The sequence below is a fragment of the Mycothermus thermophilus genome (genome assembly GCF_041956435.1).
Source record: "Mycothermus thermophilus strain CBS 625.91 unplaced genomic scaffold VTJ04scaffold_7, whole genome shotgun sequence".
In the NCBI taxonomy this organism is placed as follows: Eukaryota; Fungi; Ascomycota; class Sordariomycetes; order Sordariales; family Chaetomiaceae; genus Mycothermus; species Mycothermus thermophilus.
The window spans coordinates 1,128,455-1,142,125 of NW_027191433.1; the positions used below are offsets into that span (position 1 = coordinate 1,128,455).

At 59.3% G+C, this 13,671-nt stretch overlaps 7 protein-coding genes across 7 annotated transcripts; 5 read left to right on the forward strand and 2 right to left on the reverse strand.

The window, feature by feature from the left end:
* Positions 1-748: 748 nt before the first annotated feature.
* Positions 749-2,215, forward strand: VTJ04DRAFT_9952 (uncharacterized protein; the record flags this gene model as incomplete). The annotated part of the gene is made up of 1 exon (XM_069368555.1): positions 749-2,215. One exon carries the CDS (start codon positions 749-751, stop codon positions 2,213-2,215), a length of 1,467 nt encoding a protein of 488 aa, XP_069214687.1.
* A 332-nt stretch (positions 2,216-2,547) lies between these two features.
* VTJ04DRAFT_9953 (uncharacterized protein) lies at positions 2,548-2,883 on the forward strand (the record flags this gene model as incomplete). Its single annotated transcript, XM_069368556.1, has 2 exons — positions 2,548-2,589; positions 2,653-2,883. 2 exons carry the CDS (start codon positions 2,548-2,550, stop codon positions 2,881-2,883), a joined length of 273 nt encoding a protein of 90 aa, XP_069214688.1.
* Position 2,884: 1 nt separating this feature from the next.
* VTJ04DRAFT_9954 (uncharacterized protein) lies at positions 2,885-3,441 on the reverse strand (the record flags this gene model as incomplete). The annotated part of the gene is made up of 2 exons (XM_069368557.1): positions 2,885-3,223; positions 3,280-3,441. The coding sequence occupies 2 exons, from the start codon at positions 3,439-3,441 to the stop codon at positions 2,885-2,887; spliced, it is 501 nt and encodes a 166-aa protein (XP_069214689.1).
* An 83-nt stretch (positions 3,442-3,524) lies between these two features.
* On the forward strand, positions 3,525-3,857 carry VTJ04DRAFT_9955 (uncharacterized protein; the record flags this gene model as incomplete). The annotated part of the gene is made up of 1 exon (XM_069368558.1): positions 3,525-3,857. The coding sequence occupies one exon, from the start codon at positions 3,525-3,527 to the stop codon at positions 3,855-3,857; it is 333 nt and encodes a 110-aa protein (XP_069214690.1).
* Positions 3,858-4,168: 311 nt separating this feature from the next.
* Positions 4,169-5,791, forward strand: VTJ04DRAFT_9956 (uncharacterized protein; the record flags this gene model as incomplete). The annotated part of the gene is made up of 2 exons (XM_069368559.1): positions 4,169-4,726; positions 4,781-5,791. 2 exons carry the CDS (start codon positions 4,169-4,171, stop codon positions 5,789-5,791), a joined length of 1,569 nt encoding a protein of 522 aa, XP_069214691.1.
* A 1,379-nt stretch (positions 5,792-7,170) lies between these two features.
* VTJ04DRAFT_9957 (uncharacterized protein) lies at positions 7,171-7,769 on the forward strand (the record flags this gene model as incomplete). The annotated part of the gene is made up of 3 exons (XM_069368560.1): positions 7,171-7,291; positions 7,427-7,635; positions 7,689-7,769. The coding sequence occupies 3 exons, from the start codon at positions 7,171-7,173 to the stop codon at positions 7,767-7,769; spliced, it is 411 nt and encodes a 136-aa protein (XP_069214692.1).
* Positions 7,770-8,294: 525 nt separating this feature from the next.
* On the reverse strand, positions 8,295-12,671 carry VTJ04DRAFT_9958 (uncharacterized protein; the record flags this gene model as incomplete). Its single annotated transcript, XM_069368561.1, has 5 exons — positions 8,295-8,565; positions 8,620-8,854; positions 8,903-9,182; positions 9,231-12,166; positions 12,215-12,671. The coding sequence occupies 5 exons, from the start codon at positions 12,669-12,671 to the stop codon at positions 8,295-8,297; spliced, it is 4,179 nt and encodes a 1,392-aa protein (XP_069214693.1).
* Positions 12,672-13,671: the final 1,000 nt, after the last annotated feature.

Below are 13,671 nucleotides of genomic sequence, written 5' to 3' on the forward strand. Positions count from 1 at the left end.
CCGGACGTGGGATTGGGAGTGTCGGCACCGCCGCCGTCGCTGGCGTCATCACCGGGACCGCAGATGGCGATGCCGCATATGGGGGGACAGCCGCTGGGACAGGGACATGAGGGGTACGAGATTAACGAGTTATATGGGTCTGAAGTCCCTCAGAATCAGGGGACGAGGAGGAGGTGACATGCCGATCATTTACATGTTCAGATACCTATAATTTTGATGCGGTAACACAAGTATATTCGGTGTACAAACAATGCCTCACGTGCTAAGTGCTTCTGTCTGTTGATCAGTTTTGTGTGGAAAGGGGCTAGGGCTCAGCGTGAAAAACAGTGCCCATTGTCAACGAGCCATTCTTCACCATTGACACTTCCTCACAATAGCAGTTCACTCCCCATTGACGCCATTGTGTCAGAATCGGCGGGGTGTGGCCGTTTCACTCGCCGACGCGCTTGTTGTGAGGAAAAGTGGGGCCGCACAAAAGGCGCGGTCTATTGTCCACAATGCCTGAATAGCGCGTTGTGGGTCGCGTCCGGTCGCGCTATCCTGAATAGGTTCTCCACCTGGACGCGCGACGCGTTTAATTGATTTACAAGGGAGAAGCTGCTCCTCGCCCTTGCTTCTTTCCATTCCATCCCACACACGCTTTCACCTTCCAATTCTCACAACTTCAAGCCAGCTCTTTCCACAACGCCACTATCTTGAAAAATTCTCCCATTGCACCTTCTCATTCAACTCCAATTACACGGCAACAATGCCCGGCGTTCTTACCACCCGCAAGACCCGGGCTGCCCGCGGCAAGCTGGGCGCGACCGCCCCTGCCAAAAAGGACGCTTCTCCTTTTGCCCCTGAGAACCAGGTCCTCGAGATCAACCTCCCTTCGCGCAAGAGAAAGGGCCACGACGACGATGAGCAGACTTCTTCGAAAAAGGCCCGTGGTGCTGGCACCCGCGCCGACCTCCCGGCTCCCCTGACTCCCGTCTCGCGCAAGAACAAGACGGTCAAGTTCGCCGACCCCGTCGTCCAGCCCGAGGGCACGCTCAAGGCCCCCAGCGCCGCCATCTTTGCTCCCGTCCTCCCGTCGGTTCCCTCCGCCAGCAGCCGCAAGCGTCGCTTCGACCCCGAGGATAACAGCCCCGAGGCCCTTCTCTCGCGTCTGAACATCCAGTCGCCGACGAAGGCAACCTTGAAGAAGAAAAAGACCACCCCTCACCGCCGCGCGCCCCTGACCGACTTTGACCTCCCCCGCGAGCTCAACGACCTGCTCGACATGCACCAGGCCTTCACCAAGACCCTGGCCGTGCAGGCCGCCCACGCCACCCGCGGCGCGCCTATCGACCTGCGCGATCTCTACGACAGCGTCACGCGCGCCTGGGGCAAGCGCCATGTCCACATCGACGACATCCGCCGCTGCATCGGGGTGCTCTCGTGGACCGAGGACGGCACCACTGATGGTCCTACCGCCCCTTACTACCTGGTCGACTACGGTCGCGACAAGATCTGCATCGAGTTCCACGCCAACTACACCGCCTCGGGCGTCGAGTATCCCGGCGGCCCGCTGCGTGTGCACAAGCTCAACATGGACTTCGAGACCAACCTGCGTACCCTCTGGGAGAATCGCGCCAACAACATGCCCGGCTGCATCTTCGTCTCGACGCTGCCCAAGGCCCCGCTGCACGCGCCGGCCGGCAACAAGAAGATTGGCGGCCCTCTGGCCCCCAAGACACAGACCACCCTTGACGCGTTCAAGCGTCAGCTGGCCGAGAAGAAGGCGGCCCAGGAGCAAGAGAAGCAAAACACCGCCACCACTACCCAGCAACAGCAGCTTTCCCTCCTCGACCGCATCCGCATCAAGCAGGCCGCCCTCGCGGCCCAGCCTTCGGCCGAAGAGCTGTCTGCTGATGCCGCCCGCCGCCGCGCCCTGCAGCGCTGCCCCGACGTGGCCGCCGTCATCGCCATGCTGTGCAAGGCCGGGACTAGCGGTCCGCAGGCGCGCATGAGCTTCACCATGGCGGCGCTGCTGGCGCGGCTGCGCGACTCGCTGGGTGCCAACGTCGGTAATGACGACGCGGCGCAGAGCGTGCGGCTGCTGGCCAGCGAGGTGGCCCCCCAGTGGCTGCGCGTCGTCAAGGTGGGCGGCAAGGAGATGGTGGTGGTCATGGTTGCGCAGCAGGTGGCCAAGGGGGTGGTGGAGGAGAAGGTGAAGGCATTGCTTGGTTGAGTTGATGGGGGGATTTGAGATGAGATGATGAGAAGTGGAGGATTTGATGATTTGCAATTCGGTTTTCTCTATACCATGGGCGATGGCGGTTTGGGCGGCTCGGATCATCATGGCAGGCGGACTGGCAGACATGATGGCGTTTCGGTTTGTTCAAGCATTCTTATGGTTTTTCTGTCTTCACGGGGGTAATGGGGGGTCAACTGGATGAGGAGTTCGGGTTCTGGCTTGGGAAAAGGCATCGGTCGAGGTACATGGATGCATCAAGGTAACACAGGGCACACTGCACTAGTAAGTGCGCGAACAGCATAGTTCTGGTAATCAAACCAAGACGAATGGTCTATTTGTGCCTCATGGTAAAGAAGGCGTGTCTATCCGTGAATTTCATCGTAATCAGAACCCGGTAAACGCCCGCCCGTCGCGAAGCAAACTGCCCATAGTCCCAGTCACCGTCGTCCATCCATCACAGCTCCTCGTCCATCGAAGACGCAGTCGGCCAGGCTACGGTAGGAAGCCGCCTCCCCAGTATCTATTCTCCTGGGCACCAAATGCAGACTGTCTACCTGTCCCAGCTCCGACCGTCTGGCGACACCCAATCTCCTCAAAAAAACCGCAGAAAACAAACGCCCGAGAACCCCGTCGCAAAACCCAAAGAGAAACGAGTCAAATAATTTATTTCTTGGCCGGCGCCTTGTCCTTCTTCTCAAACTTGGGCTTCCCGATATCGCTGCCGCGCAGCTTGACGTTGAGCACGCGCTCCATGGCCGCCAGCACCTTCTGGTCCGGGGCGGCGTCGCCGCGCTCCATGGCGGCCACGACGGTCACGGTCGTGTTGCACTTGGTCGCGAGGTCCTTCTGCGTCATACCCTTGGTGCCATTGGCGTTCTCGTACTCGGCGCGCGCCTTCTGGATGGCCTTGCCGACGACGGTGCCGACCGTCTTGGGCTTGACCACGTCGTCGGCCCGGTCGACCATGGTCAGGCGCTGGCCTTCGACGGAGGGCTTGACGGCCTGGGAGGGAGGGGTTAGTGGGGAGACGGGATATGATGATGGCGATGATGACTTACAGCATTGCCGACGCTGTACTTCTTCTCGGTGGTGATCTGGGCGCCCGAGCGACGAGCGGCGTTCAGAGCGGCCTGGCCACGGACGACGGTCTCACGAGGAGCGCCGCCGCCGTGGCGGACGTTGCGGCCAATCTTGACCTCGGCGGTATCCCACGCAGACATCTTGACGGCGTTGTATTTGATGGATTTAAAGATGGAAAGATGGAAAAGGTTGTGAGGGTGGGCGGTGAGGAGGTCGGCGAGAGATGATGAGTTCAAAAAAGGGTATCACGGAACGAGGTGACAAAGAAAAAAAAGGTTACCCTCCCGGCTTTCTGGGGTTCTATATAGATACTGCCCTTCGGCAAGCGGCAAAAAAAGCGTTTGAAACGGCGAGGCCGATGGCCAGGATTGTAGACGGCGGATTCGAGGACGACGTGTCAGAGGAAGGGTGTGGGGGATTTTTACAGGCGAGTTCCCAGGGCGGACAGAAGCTGATGGGCGGCGACGGAAAGAGAAGGCTGGCTGACTGGCCGTTGACTCGAGCGGCGAGGATGCACCGGACAAGGCGCCGCCACATCGGGCTGGCTGTGGGGTGACTATCGCGGTCTGTGATTGGTAGAACTGTCTTTGTTAGGGCTTGGCGAGGGCAGGGGTTCCGGAGATAAGGCGGGACAAAAAATGGGCGAGAATAGCTGCAATTGAAGGATATTCCTGTAGCACTTACATCCAGCATCAACACCATGTTGACCTCAGATGAAAGATCGCCGAGAACCTAAGCAGGCCGAGAACTTAGCAGCACGGATTTGCACTTTTCTGAGCCAAAATGCTCGCCGGGGTTTGCTCTTCTTTCGGCTTGCCGACCGGAAATCCCACTCCGCCCTAAACACCATCACCAGCATCGCCAACCATGTCGTTGGTGCCGAGCTATCAGCCCTCCTGGGCAACAATCCTATCCCTCTGGTATCCCGACATTTTCTCCGGCGAAAACTATTTGGCGAATCTGGTCGCTCTGGCGGTCGCCTTCCCCGGCTCTCCCAACACCCTTCTCACCATCCTCCCGTCCCGGCCTGTCCTCGTCGCCGCAGGAGCCATCTTCCTCGCGGCACTCGCTCTGGCGCCCGTATTCTGGCACACCATCGGAGTTTCACCTGCTTCCAACTGGAACCGCCTCGGGAAAGTGCTCGTCTTCCCCAGCAAGATCCACCACGCCCGGGGATACCCGAAAAAGCATAGCTTTAAATACCCGTACCTCGTGGTAGGGATTCCCGTCGGCTTCCGGGGCACCGCCGGTCGTTTAGTCGCGGTCGATACCCAGCGCCACGGCCTAGGGCGTCGGCTCTGGTGGCCCTTCTCGCTGCTCTTCCAGTCAGCATGGTTCACAGTCGACGCCGACGACTACCTCTCCCGTGGGCGGACCTCCGACTGGGGGCTACGAGGCAAGCTTGACGACTACCTACGGTCCCAGGTAAGTCATTCGTGTTCTTGAGAATCAAACAAACGACTGACCGGCCACCACCAGGACATCGACCCGGCCCAATATCCCCACGCCTACCTCGTCACAGCCGCCAAGTTTCTCGGGTACCACTTCAACCCCGTCTCGTTCTGGTACCTCTACGACTCCTCCAAAGAACTCACCGCCATGATCCTCGAGGTCAACAACACCTTTGACGAGCGCCGGATGTACTTCCTCACGCGCTCCAAGTCGTATGACAAGGAGTTCATCAAGCTCTTCCAAACCTGGCCCAAAAGCTTCCACGTCTCCCCGTTCAACCCGCCGCACGAGTTCATCTACCGGCTCAATACCAACGATCCCCTGGTTCCCGCGCTGAAAAGCATCCACGGCCGCCTGGATATCACCATCAAGCTGTGCCCGCCCACCTTCGACGAAGACTACCCGCACCCGGCCTACCACATCTACCGACAACGGCCCAACGCCCGCCCGCTGCCGAGGCTCAAGGCCGTCCTCTCCTCTGAGCCCGGAGATGTCATCGATCCAACGACCACCACCGCCGCGCAGGACCTGCGCTTCCTCTTCCTCCGTGGGTGGTGGTTCGTCGGCCTGCTGACCTTCCCGCGCATCTGCTTCCAAGCGGCCCTCCTCTGGGCGAAACGCCTGCACGTCTATACCCGCCCCGAGCCGCTGGCCGGAACCATCCCCCGCCGCCCGACGAGCACGGAGAAGGGTCTGGAGCGCGTGTTTCGGTGGTGGCTGCACTTCCTCGTCGCGTCGTCGACCAGGCGCCTCAGCGGAGCAACGCCCGCTCTCGAGGTGCGGTACCGGCCCCCGCCCGGCATCGACGTGGACGAAGCCGACGGAGAAGCTGGAGAAATTGTTTATCTCACTCCCGCAGCAGAGGCCTTGCTCGCGGCGGGGTCTGCCGTCCAAAGCGTGGAGCTCAAAGTTCTTACTCCGCAGTTCTACACCAACCTGCTCCTCCACCACCCGCGCAACAACCCCCGCTGGGCGTTGGCGTGGGAGTGTGTTTTTGGCAAGACCCTCGCGGTGTCGCGGCCCGTGCTGCTCGGCTAGGTGCTGGACGGCCTGCCGGTCGTGGAGTGGGATAGGGTACTCGAGGACAGGTATTTGGGGGAGCTGGTTTGGCTGAGGGACACGTTACAAGGGAAGAGGAGCATGTTGGGGAGGAAGAGGAAAAGGGGAGAGGAAACGTTGGCAGGGGAGGAGTTTGGGATCGATGGCGGTCGTCAGAGGATGGGGTTGGATGAGTTTGTTTGGTTGTGCCGGGCGGAGGAAGTGAGGAGGTGGTATAAGGAGCGGGTGAGGGAGGTGGTGTTGGCGGAGCGGTGGTGCTTTGGGAGTGTTGAGTTGTTGGAGGTGGTGCGAGGGCTGGTGTTGGGAGGGACGGTGAGGCTTGGGATTTGGGTAGGGAGGAGGTTGTTGGAGGCGGTCGTCCGTTGGTGGTAAGGCTAGGGTTTGGACGTGGAGGAGGCTCTTTTCAGTCGGTGATGATATGGAGGCGTTTCGGCACTGGGAATGGTCAGGCTGTCATTGTATTTGTGATACCCTCACGGCGTTGGGAGTTCGCTGTCAAGGATGTAAAGACTGTATAGAGTAATTAGAGAGGCGGATGCCAAGGTGATACCCTGCCGTGTTTCATTGCGTTGACGTCGGAGTATCTCGCCTTCAACCTGTCACCGGGCGTCGGAGTATTCCCGGAGACGCTTCTAGATTGCTTGACGTAGCTATGTGACATTCCATGCACATGCACCTGCATCCATCCATGTCAGCACCCGCTAGAATTCCAAATATCGGACATTAGCGTGGGACAGCAGCTCCGAAGGAAGGGCTGGGAACAGGGAAAAGTAGATCAAGTGGGGCATCGTGACAAATAAAGTGCCGTGCCCCGCCAAAACACCTGTGTATGTGACTTTTGAACGGGCATTCTAATTCCAATTCCCATCCGTAGATCCCTTCAGAAAATGATGGTGGGGGTTGCCACCTGCAGCTAGGTCTGACCGAGAATAGGCTTGGTGTTAGCAAGGGATCTTGACAAGATGTCAGCAAGCAGCTGGTCCTAAGGAGCTGACTGATCGCACCGTCTTTCGGGCTTGTCTGAGTAACACGACGGGTAGAGTGGAAGCGAGGATCTCGTGGCGGGCGGTTATCGGGCGACCGTGGATGGCAGGGCTGGAGGACAGCGTACTTGCACAATGTGCCACCCTCGAACTGATTGGAACTGGAACTGGAAACAATCAGTGACTGCAGATTGCAGATCCTCCCTCCGGCCTTCTCCACGCCGCGTTTCTTTATAATAGGGAGCCCAAACCTGGAATCGAGTCCTCACCTTTGACTTTCATCCATCAGCCTCCGGTCGAGTCTTGACCATTCAACGCCCTCATCCAGCCCCTGAACAGACACCAAAGGATCTCGTCTCCAACCATCACATCAAAATGGTCCTCTCCGGCCACTGCCTCTGCAAGGCCGTCACCTACACGGTCGACGTCGACAAGCCCCTCCTCGTGGGCTACGACCACTGCGACGACTGCCAGCGCCAGTCGGGCTCGACATATTGTGCGTCTTCCCCCATCTCAATCCCATGATGCCCCATCCCTTCCACCCTCCAAGCTACCCCGCCATCAACGTCACAACCCCACCAAAACCCCAAACACGGTGCCAACACAGTATCCAAAACTGACGCCCCAACAGCTCTCGTCGTCGTCGTCCCCAAGGATAAACTCACCACCAACGGCCCCATCAAGAAGTGGGAGGGCAAGGCCGACTCGGGCAACAGCGTTTGGCGCTGGTTCTGCTCCGAGTGCGGCTCGCCGATTGCCCACGACCCGGACGGCGCGCCTGAGATTATTGCCCTCAAGGGCGGGAGTCTCGAGACGGAGCAGAAGAAGGCGTTGAAGCCTGTATGTTCTTCATTTTTCTGCAGTACCTATGACTATGATGCTGACGATGACAGGACACCGAGATCTGGACCGCCAGCAAGCTGCCCTTCTGCCAGGAGACGCTCGAGAAGCCGTTCAAGTTCATGCCGCAGTAATTGGTTGGGAATGGAAGGACACTAGAATGATACGGTGGTGGTTCGAGATTGCGAGTTATTCCAGCATTAAGGGGATGGTTTGGCGAAGGGTATGCAATTGATATCTTATGACGAATTACCTGGTAGTTAGGCTGGGGTTAGCTTATGATGGGAAATGAAGGCGTCAAGTTTACTGTGTCTGTGTCCTGCTGTGAGGTGTTGGCCTGGATTCCTGCCCCAAGACTCGCCGACCTCAGCCTCGAGTCGGTATGGCCAAATAACAGGAGACGAGCAGGTATCTGACTATTTGACGGTCCGCGATGCCCAGACGAAAGGGAAATGGTGAATAAACCGAGACAGGCAGAGCCCCTGAAATACCAGGTTGTCAACAATATCCTCTCCTCGATGCTCAGCATCATTACAAGCGGCAGCAGCAACAACAAGCCAAAAGGGCGAGGAAAAAGGCAATCCAAAATTGAAACGCAAAAATTAACCAAGCGTCACCACTATCACGTAAAACATATTATCCGACTCTTAACACTCAACTCACAACCCCCCGCCCAAAACCTTCCTCAACCAGCTCAACAACCCCTCCCCACCAAACTTGATCTCGCTCAGCGCCACCCCGCTGCGATCCGGCGTCACGGCCACGCCGCCAAACACGTCCCTGCCTGCCGCCTCGCGCGCCTCCGCCAGCAGCGCCGACGTCACCGGGCTGCCCGACGAGGTAAACAGATCGGCGCGCACTTCGAGGCCGATGAGCAGCTGCGCCTGCGTGTGGTTTGCGGGGATGGAGTTGGTGCGCAGGACGGTGGACCTGTTGTGTGTCAGAACTTTCCGTAAGGGGTCATGGTATTTGGGGGCGACATACCAGGTCTTGACGGAGTCGAGGAACCGAGGGGATCCAACGTCGCACTTGGGATTGTCAAAGTACCGCGGCCACACGTAGTCTGCCTGCGCAAGATAGCCCGGATGGATCGACATGTCCGGGTACAAGCAGCCGGGCGCCGCCGTCAGGAGGTACGTCTTGCTGGGGTCGGCGGCGAAGTGCGAGCGCAGCGTGGTGGCCAGGGTGTCGTAGTTGGAGGCGCATTCGTCGTGTTTGTCTGGTTGGGTTAGAGAGTGAAGGACGGAAGGACGGTAAATGGACATACTCAGATCAAACCCGTCCACTACCGCCGAGCCGAACGGGCGGAGAGACGGATCGATGGCGTCGGTAACCGGGCCAAAAAGCTCCCAGAGCTTGTCGGCGAAATCGATGGCCTGCTCGTCCGAGTCGAGCGGCATGTCGGCGTGCGGCCCGCCGATGCTGATCAGCACCTGCTTGCCAATTTCCTGGCAGTGCTGGATGTCGGTCTCGAGGGCGGGGTAGTAGTGCAGGCCGGGGGCGAGCTTCTTCATGGCGGAGGTTTGGGTGGCGGTGAAGCGGTGGTCCTGGCAGTTTGTTAGAAGTGCTCATGGCGTTGACAAAGGGAAACGTACCATCTCCAACCGCGGATAGACCTTGACTTCCCAGCCGAACCTGACATCCGTGAGGTACCCGAGGATCACGATATCCACGTTCGGATCGTCGCATAGCTCCGCGAGACTCGGCTTGTCGTCGTGGCGGGCGCCAAACAAGTTGAACGACCGGCGAACCTTCTTCCGATCGTGCGGCGGCATGCCGAAATACACGGCAATCTTGTCATCGAATTGCTCGGTCACTGGGGCGGCCGACGTGGTTGCCGGCGCGCTCGATGTCGTGCTGGTCTCTGCCGAGGAATCCGAGACGACGCTTGTCACGAGGGTCGTGGACGTAGGGGCGCTCGTCGCGTCGGACTCGGTTTCCTGCGCGGTGGTGTCGGCGCCAGAAGTTGCGGGCGGGGTTGAGGCCGCAGGAGTCGGTCCGGTGGTTGCGTCGCTGGTGGCATCAGAGCCCGTGCTGGACGGGTCCTCGGTGCTTGGGGTAGACGCGGACGAGTCGGCCGTGGTAGGATCCGAGTCCAAGGTAGTGTCTGCTGGGGGCTCGTTCACGATCGTCGTGGATGTCACGGTCGACGTCACAGTTGTGGTCGTGTCATTCTCGGAGTCGGTGGTGCTGGGGGCAGACCCTGTCACATCGACCAAGCTTGTGTCGGTGCTTTCCTGGGACTCGGTGGCAGGGGTGGAGTCCTCGGTCGAGGCGGCGCTGGAGGTAGCAGGGCTCGAGGGGGCCTCGGTCGTGATGGGTGTCTCGGACTCGCTTGCTGTGCTCGAATCGGCCTCGGAGGCGGTGGTTTGCGCGGTCGAGGTCTCAGCTTCGCTGGGGGTCGACTCGGACGGTGCGGTGGGCTCAGAGTCGCTGATTGTGCTTGGATTTTCTCCTCCCGTAGATTCGGCAGCAGTAGATGTCTCGGGAGTATCTGTCAAGGTCGACTCGGCGGGTGCGGTAGGTTCAACGTCGCTCGTTGTGGTTGGGTCCTCCTCAGAGCCGGTGGTTTGTGCAGCGCTCGAGGTCTCTGGGCCATCGGTGGGAGGTGCGGTAGTGGGCTCCTCGCCATCATCAGTGGCAGAAGGCTCGGTTATGGTCGGAGACTCTGAAGCGGCAGAAGTAGGTTCCTCATCCGTTGGAGAAGCATCGGAAGTGGCAGTGGTCTCCGAGTCAGGCTCCGTCGTCGTTTCAGCCGGGGTCGCTGACGAGGTCGAATCCCTCGGTGGCGTGGTAATAACCGGCGACTCAGAACTGTCTGGAGCGGAGGTCGGAATATGGACTGACGACGTTGAGTCGGCGGTATCATCGGTAGTCGAAGCCCCGGATGTCTCCGGCTCGTCGACGGCTGAAGATGTGGTCGGGTCGTCGAAATCCGGAGTCTCCACGTCCGAAGTGGTTGGCTGCGGCTCTTCGGCGCTGCTGGTGGTTGGAGCCGCCGTTACGTCGGAGCTGGCGTCAGTTTCAGCCGGGCCCTCAGTGGTTGAAGGTCCAGGGGTAGTATCAACGGACGTGGGATTTTCATCACCGTTTCCCGCCGGCGTGGTTGTGGACGGCTCTTCCGGACCCTCAGTCGTCAAGAGCCCAGGGGTAGTGTCAACGGCCGTGGAGGTGGTGTCATCATCCTCATCCCCGTTTCCCGCCGACGTGGTGGTGGACGGCTCTTCCAGGCCCTCGGTGGTAGACGGGCCAGGGGTGGTGTCAATTGTCGTAGAGCTTTCGTCCTCATCGTTTTCCGCCGAGGTTGTGGTCGAAGGCTCCTCCGGGCCCTCGGTCGGCGACGGTCCATCGGTGTCAATGGCAGTGGAGCTAGAGTCCTCGTCGTCGTTTCCCGTCGATGTTGTGGGCGAGGGCTCGTCAGCGTCAGTAGTCGACGGCGCAGCAGTAGAGCTTTCGTCCTCATCGTTTCCGGCCGAGGTTGTGGTCGAAGGCTCCTCCGGGCCCTCGGTGGTAGACGGTTCAGTGTCAACGGCGGTAGAGCTCGAGTCTTCGCCGTTTCCCGCCGAGGTTGTGGGCGAAGGCTCATCAGCCTCAGTAGTTGAGGGTGCGGCAGTGGTGTCAACGGCCGTGGAATCTTCGTCACCGTTTCCAGTCGAGGTGGTGGACGGCTCTTCGGGGCCCTCAGTGGTAGATGGTCCAGGGGTGATGTCAACGGCCGTGGAATCCTCGTCGTCATTTCCCGCCGAGGTTGTGGATGGCTCTTCCAGGCCATCGGTAGGCAATGGCCCAGGGGTGGTGTCAACAGCAGTGGAGCTGTCATCCTCGTCGTTTCCCGAGCTCGTTGTGGACGGCTCCTCCACGTCATCGGTGGGGGATGACCCAGGAGTAGTGTCAACAGCAGTGGGGCTGTCATCCTCGTCGTTTCCCAAGGTCGTCGTGGACAAAGGGTCCTCCGCCGTGGTCGTCTGAGCTGGCTCCGGCGTCGACGTCGTTTCCGCAGCGGTGCTGTCCACAGGATCGACAGCGGAAGTTTGGGATGGCTCTGGATCTGCGGTCGACTCAGGGTCTGAAGGCGCCGGGGTAGAAGGTTCAGAACCATCAGACGTCGACGGTGTCGAGGTAGCCAGGCAGGACGACAATTCGCCCAGACACGAAGCGAGCTCGGTCTCCAGGCTACCCACTGCAGTGGTCGAAGGCACAACCTCATTAAAGATGGTGATGGTTCTTGTCTCGGTTGAGCTCTCGACGATAAGAACCGGCGTCTCAACGATCACCTTTTCCGTGACAGTGGTCTCGAGGACCTGGTCGATTGTCACAGTTGTTGGGTCGGCAGCGCTCACAACCACGACGGTCTCGATCTCGGTGATGGTCTCAGGGTCGGGGGACACAGTGATTGTCACGGTTGGTTGCTCGATGGCCGGCTCAATGGTCGTCGTCAAGGTACTGATTGCAGTGACCGTAAAGTTCGCGGCAGCAGGAACGCCCGTCGCGCCGCCGGTGACCGTGACGTATTTCGTGACAACACCAACCCCTACACAAGGTCAGCTTTGCCTCAGACAACCTCGAACGTCTCACTCACCCAGAGCATTGGCAATCGCAAGCTGCTCCTTGATGCTGATGTTCTCTCCGATTAAGACGCGGCGCAGGGCATCCGTCACATCCTCCAGCGGAGGCAGAATGTTGCCGACCAAGCCCAGGATGTTGTTGAGAAGCCCGGTCTGGCGGCTCTCCTTGTAAGTGGCGTAGTACGCATAGAGGAGCCTCAGCTTGCTCGCCAGCTCGCGGAGCTTTGCCTCACTCACGGTTGCGGTGGCATTGACCGCGGTGGCATTTCCGAAGGTGGCGTTGGCAAAGACGGTGACAGGAGCAGGAGGCTCCTGACGCTTCGCCTCTTGATGCCACGTCGATGGGTGTTCAGCCCCGTACGTGACGGCGACTGTATCCCGTTGCTCCAAAGGCGCCACGGGATTCTCGGCCGCCCCGAGAGCAGCGATGGCCGAGACGCCAGATAACAAAACGAGTGGAAGGCACTTCATGATGCCGGTGTCCGTTGGGCGCTGGGAACAAACGACGACGTGGCCCCGTCATGGCCGGCATCGGGATATATAGATGCTTGGGGATTCATGCCGAACGTTGTGTACGCGTTGTGATGGTATGTCCATCAGGCCTGGGACGGAATGCTGGAGACGCGTCTTGTTGGAGTTGAGGTCGACTCGACGGGCGGCCGGTCGGCCTGGTTGGCACGCAGGCGGGACTTGATGATGGTGGACTTCCCCTGAGTCGGAATGAGAGATGTGGAACAACAGAGACATCCGAGGCCCAACCTAGCCCTCGCAGACATCACATAAAGATTCCATGAGTTTCGCTGTCGAGCTTGTCTGTGAGCTTTGGTCAGGCTGGGTGCGTTCCATCATCCACGATGCTAGCCTTCGTCTGGAGCGCTCGTGGGAGCACGACGTAGCTGAGGCGGGCTGTTTCATCTGGACTTGCGAGGCTGGATGCATTTTCAACGGTGCTGAGGGCATTCTATCACAGACACTGGCACATACGGAGCAGTGAGCGAGAAGTCTCTCAAGTTCGAGTATATTCATTGACGAGCTTTAAACTATCTTATTGCAACGGGCATATACTTGACGATAGAGTTGACATCCAACCTTTTCGTGTGGCTTGGGATCGTCTGCGTGTGGATGAAGATCCGTTGCATTCCGGTGTGGGCTATCCTTGACACGCTTGTTGGCGTATTTTCTGTCGAGCATGTCTCCCTTGCGTGAGGCCGCTTGATTTCAGTCGAATCAGCAGGTTCACAGTAAACTCACAATCTTGCGACGTTCCCCGTGTTCGTCTCCGCTGCTGGCGAGCTCGAGCCGCCAGTGCCGATGAAGTGAACAAACGTCGCAGGGTGGGATTCGACGGTTGGTGCAGCAGGACGGCGGTTCGCCGATTATCCGTTGCCCGAAGGGGTTTGGCGACTAACGTGACCATTTATTTTTGCGGATGTGCTGGTGGACGAGGAGGTGAAGTCGCAGCGACGCCAGG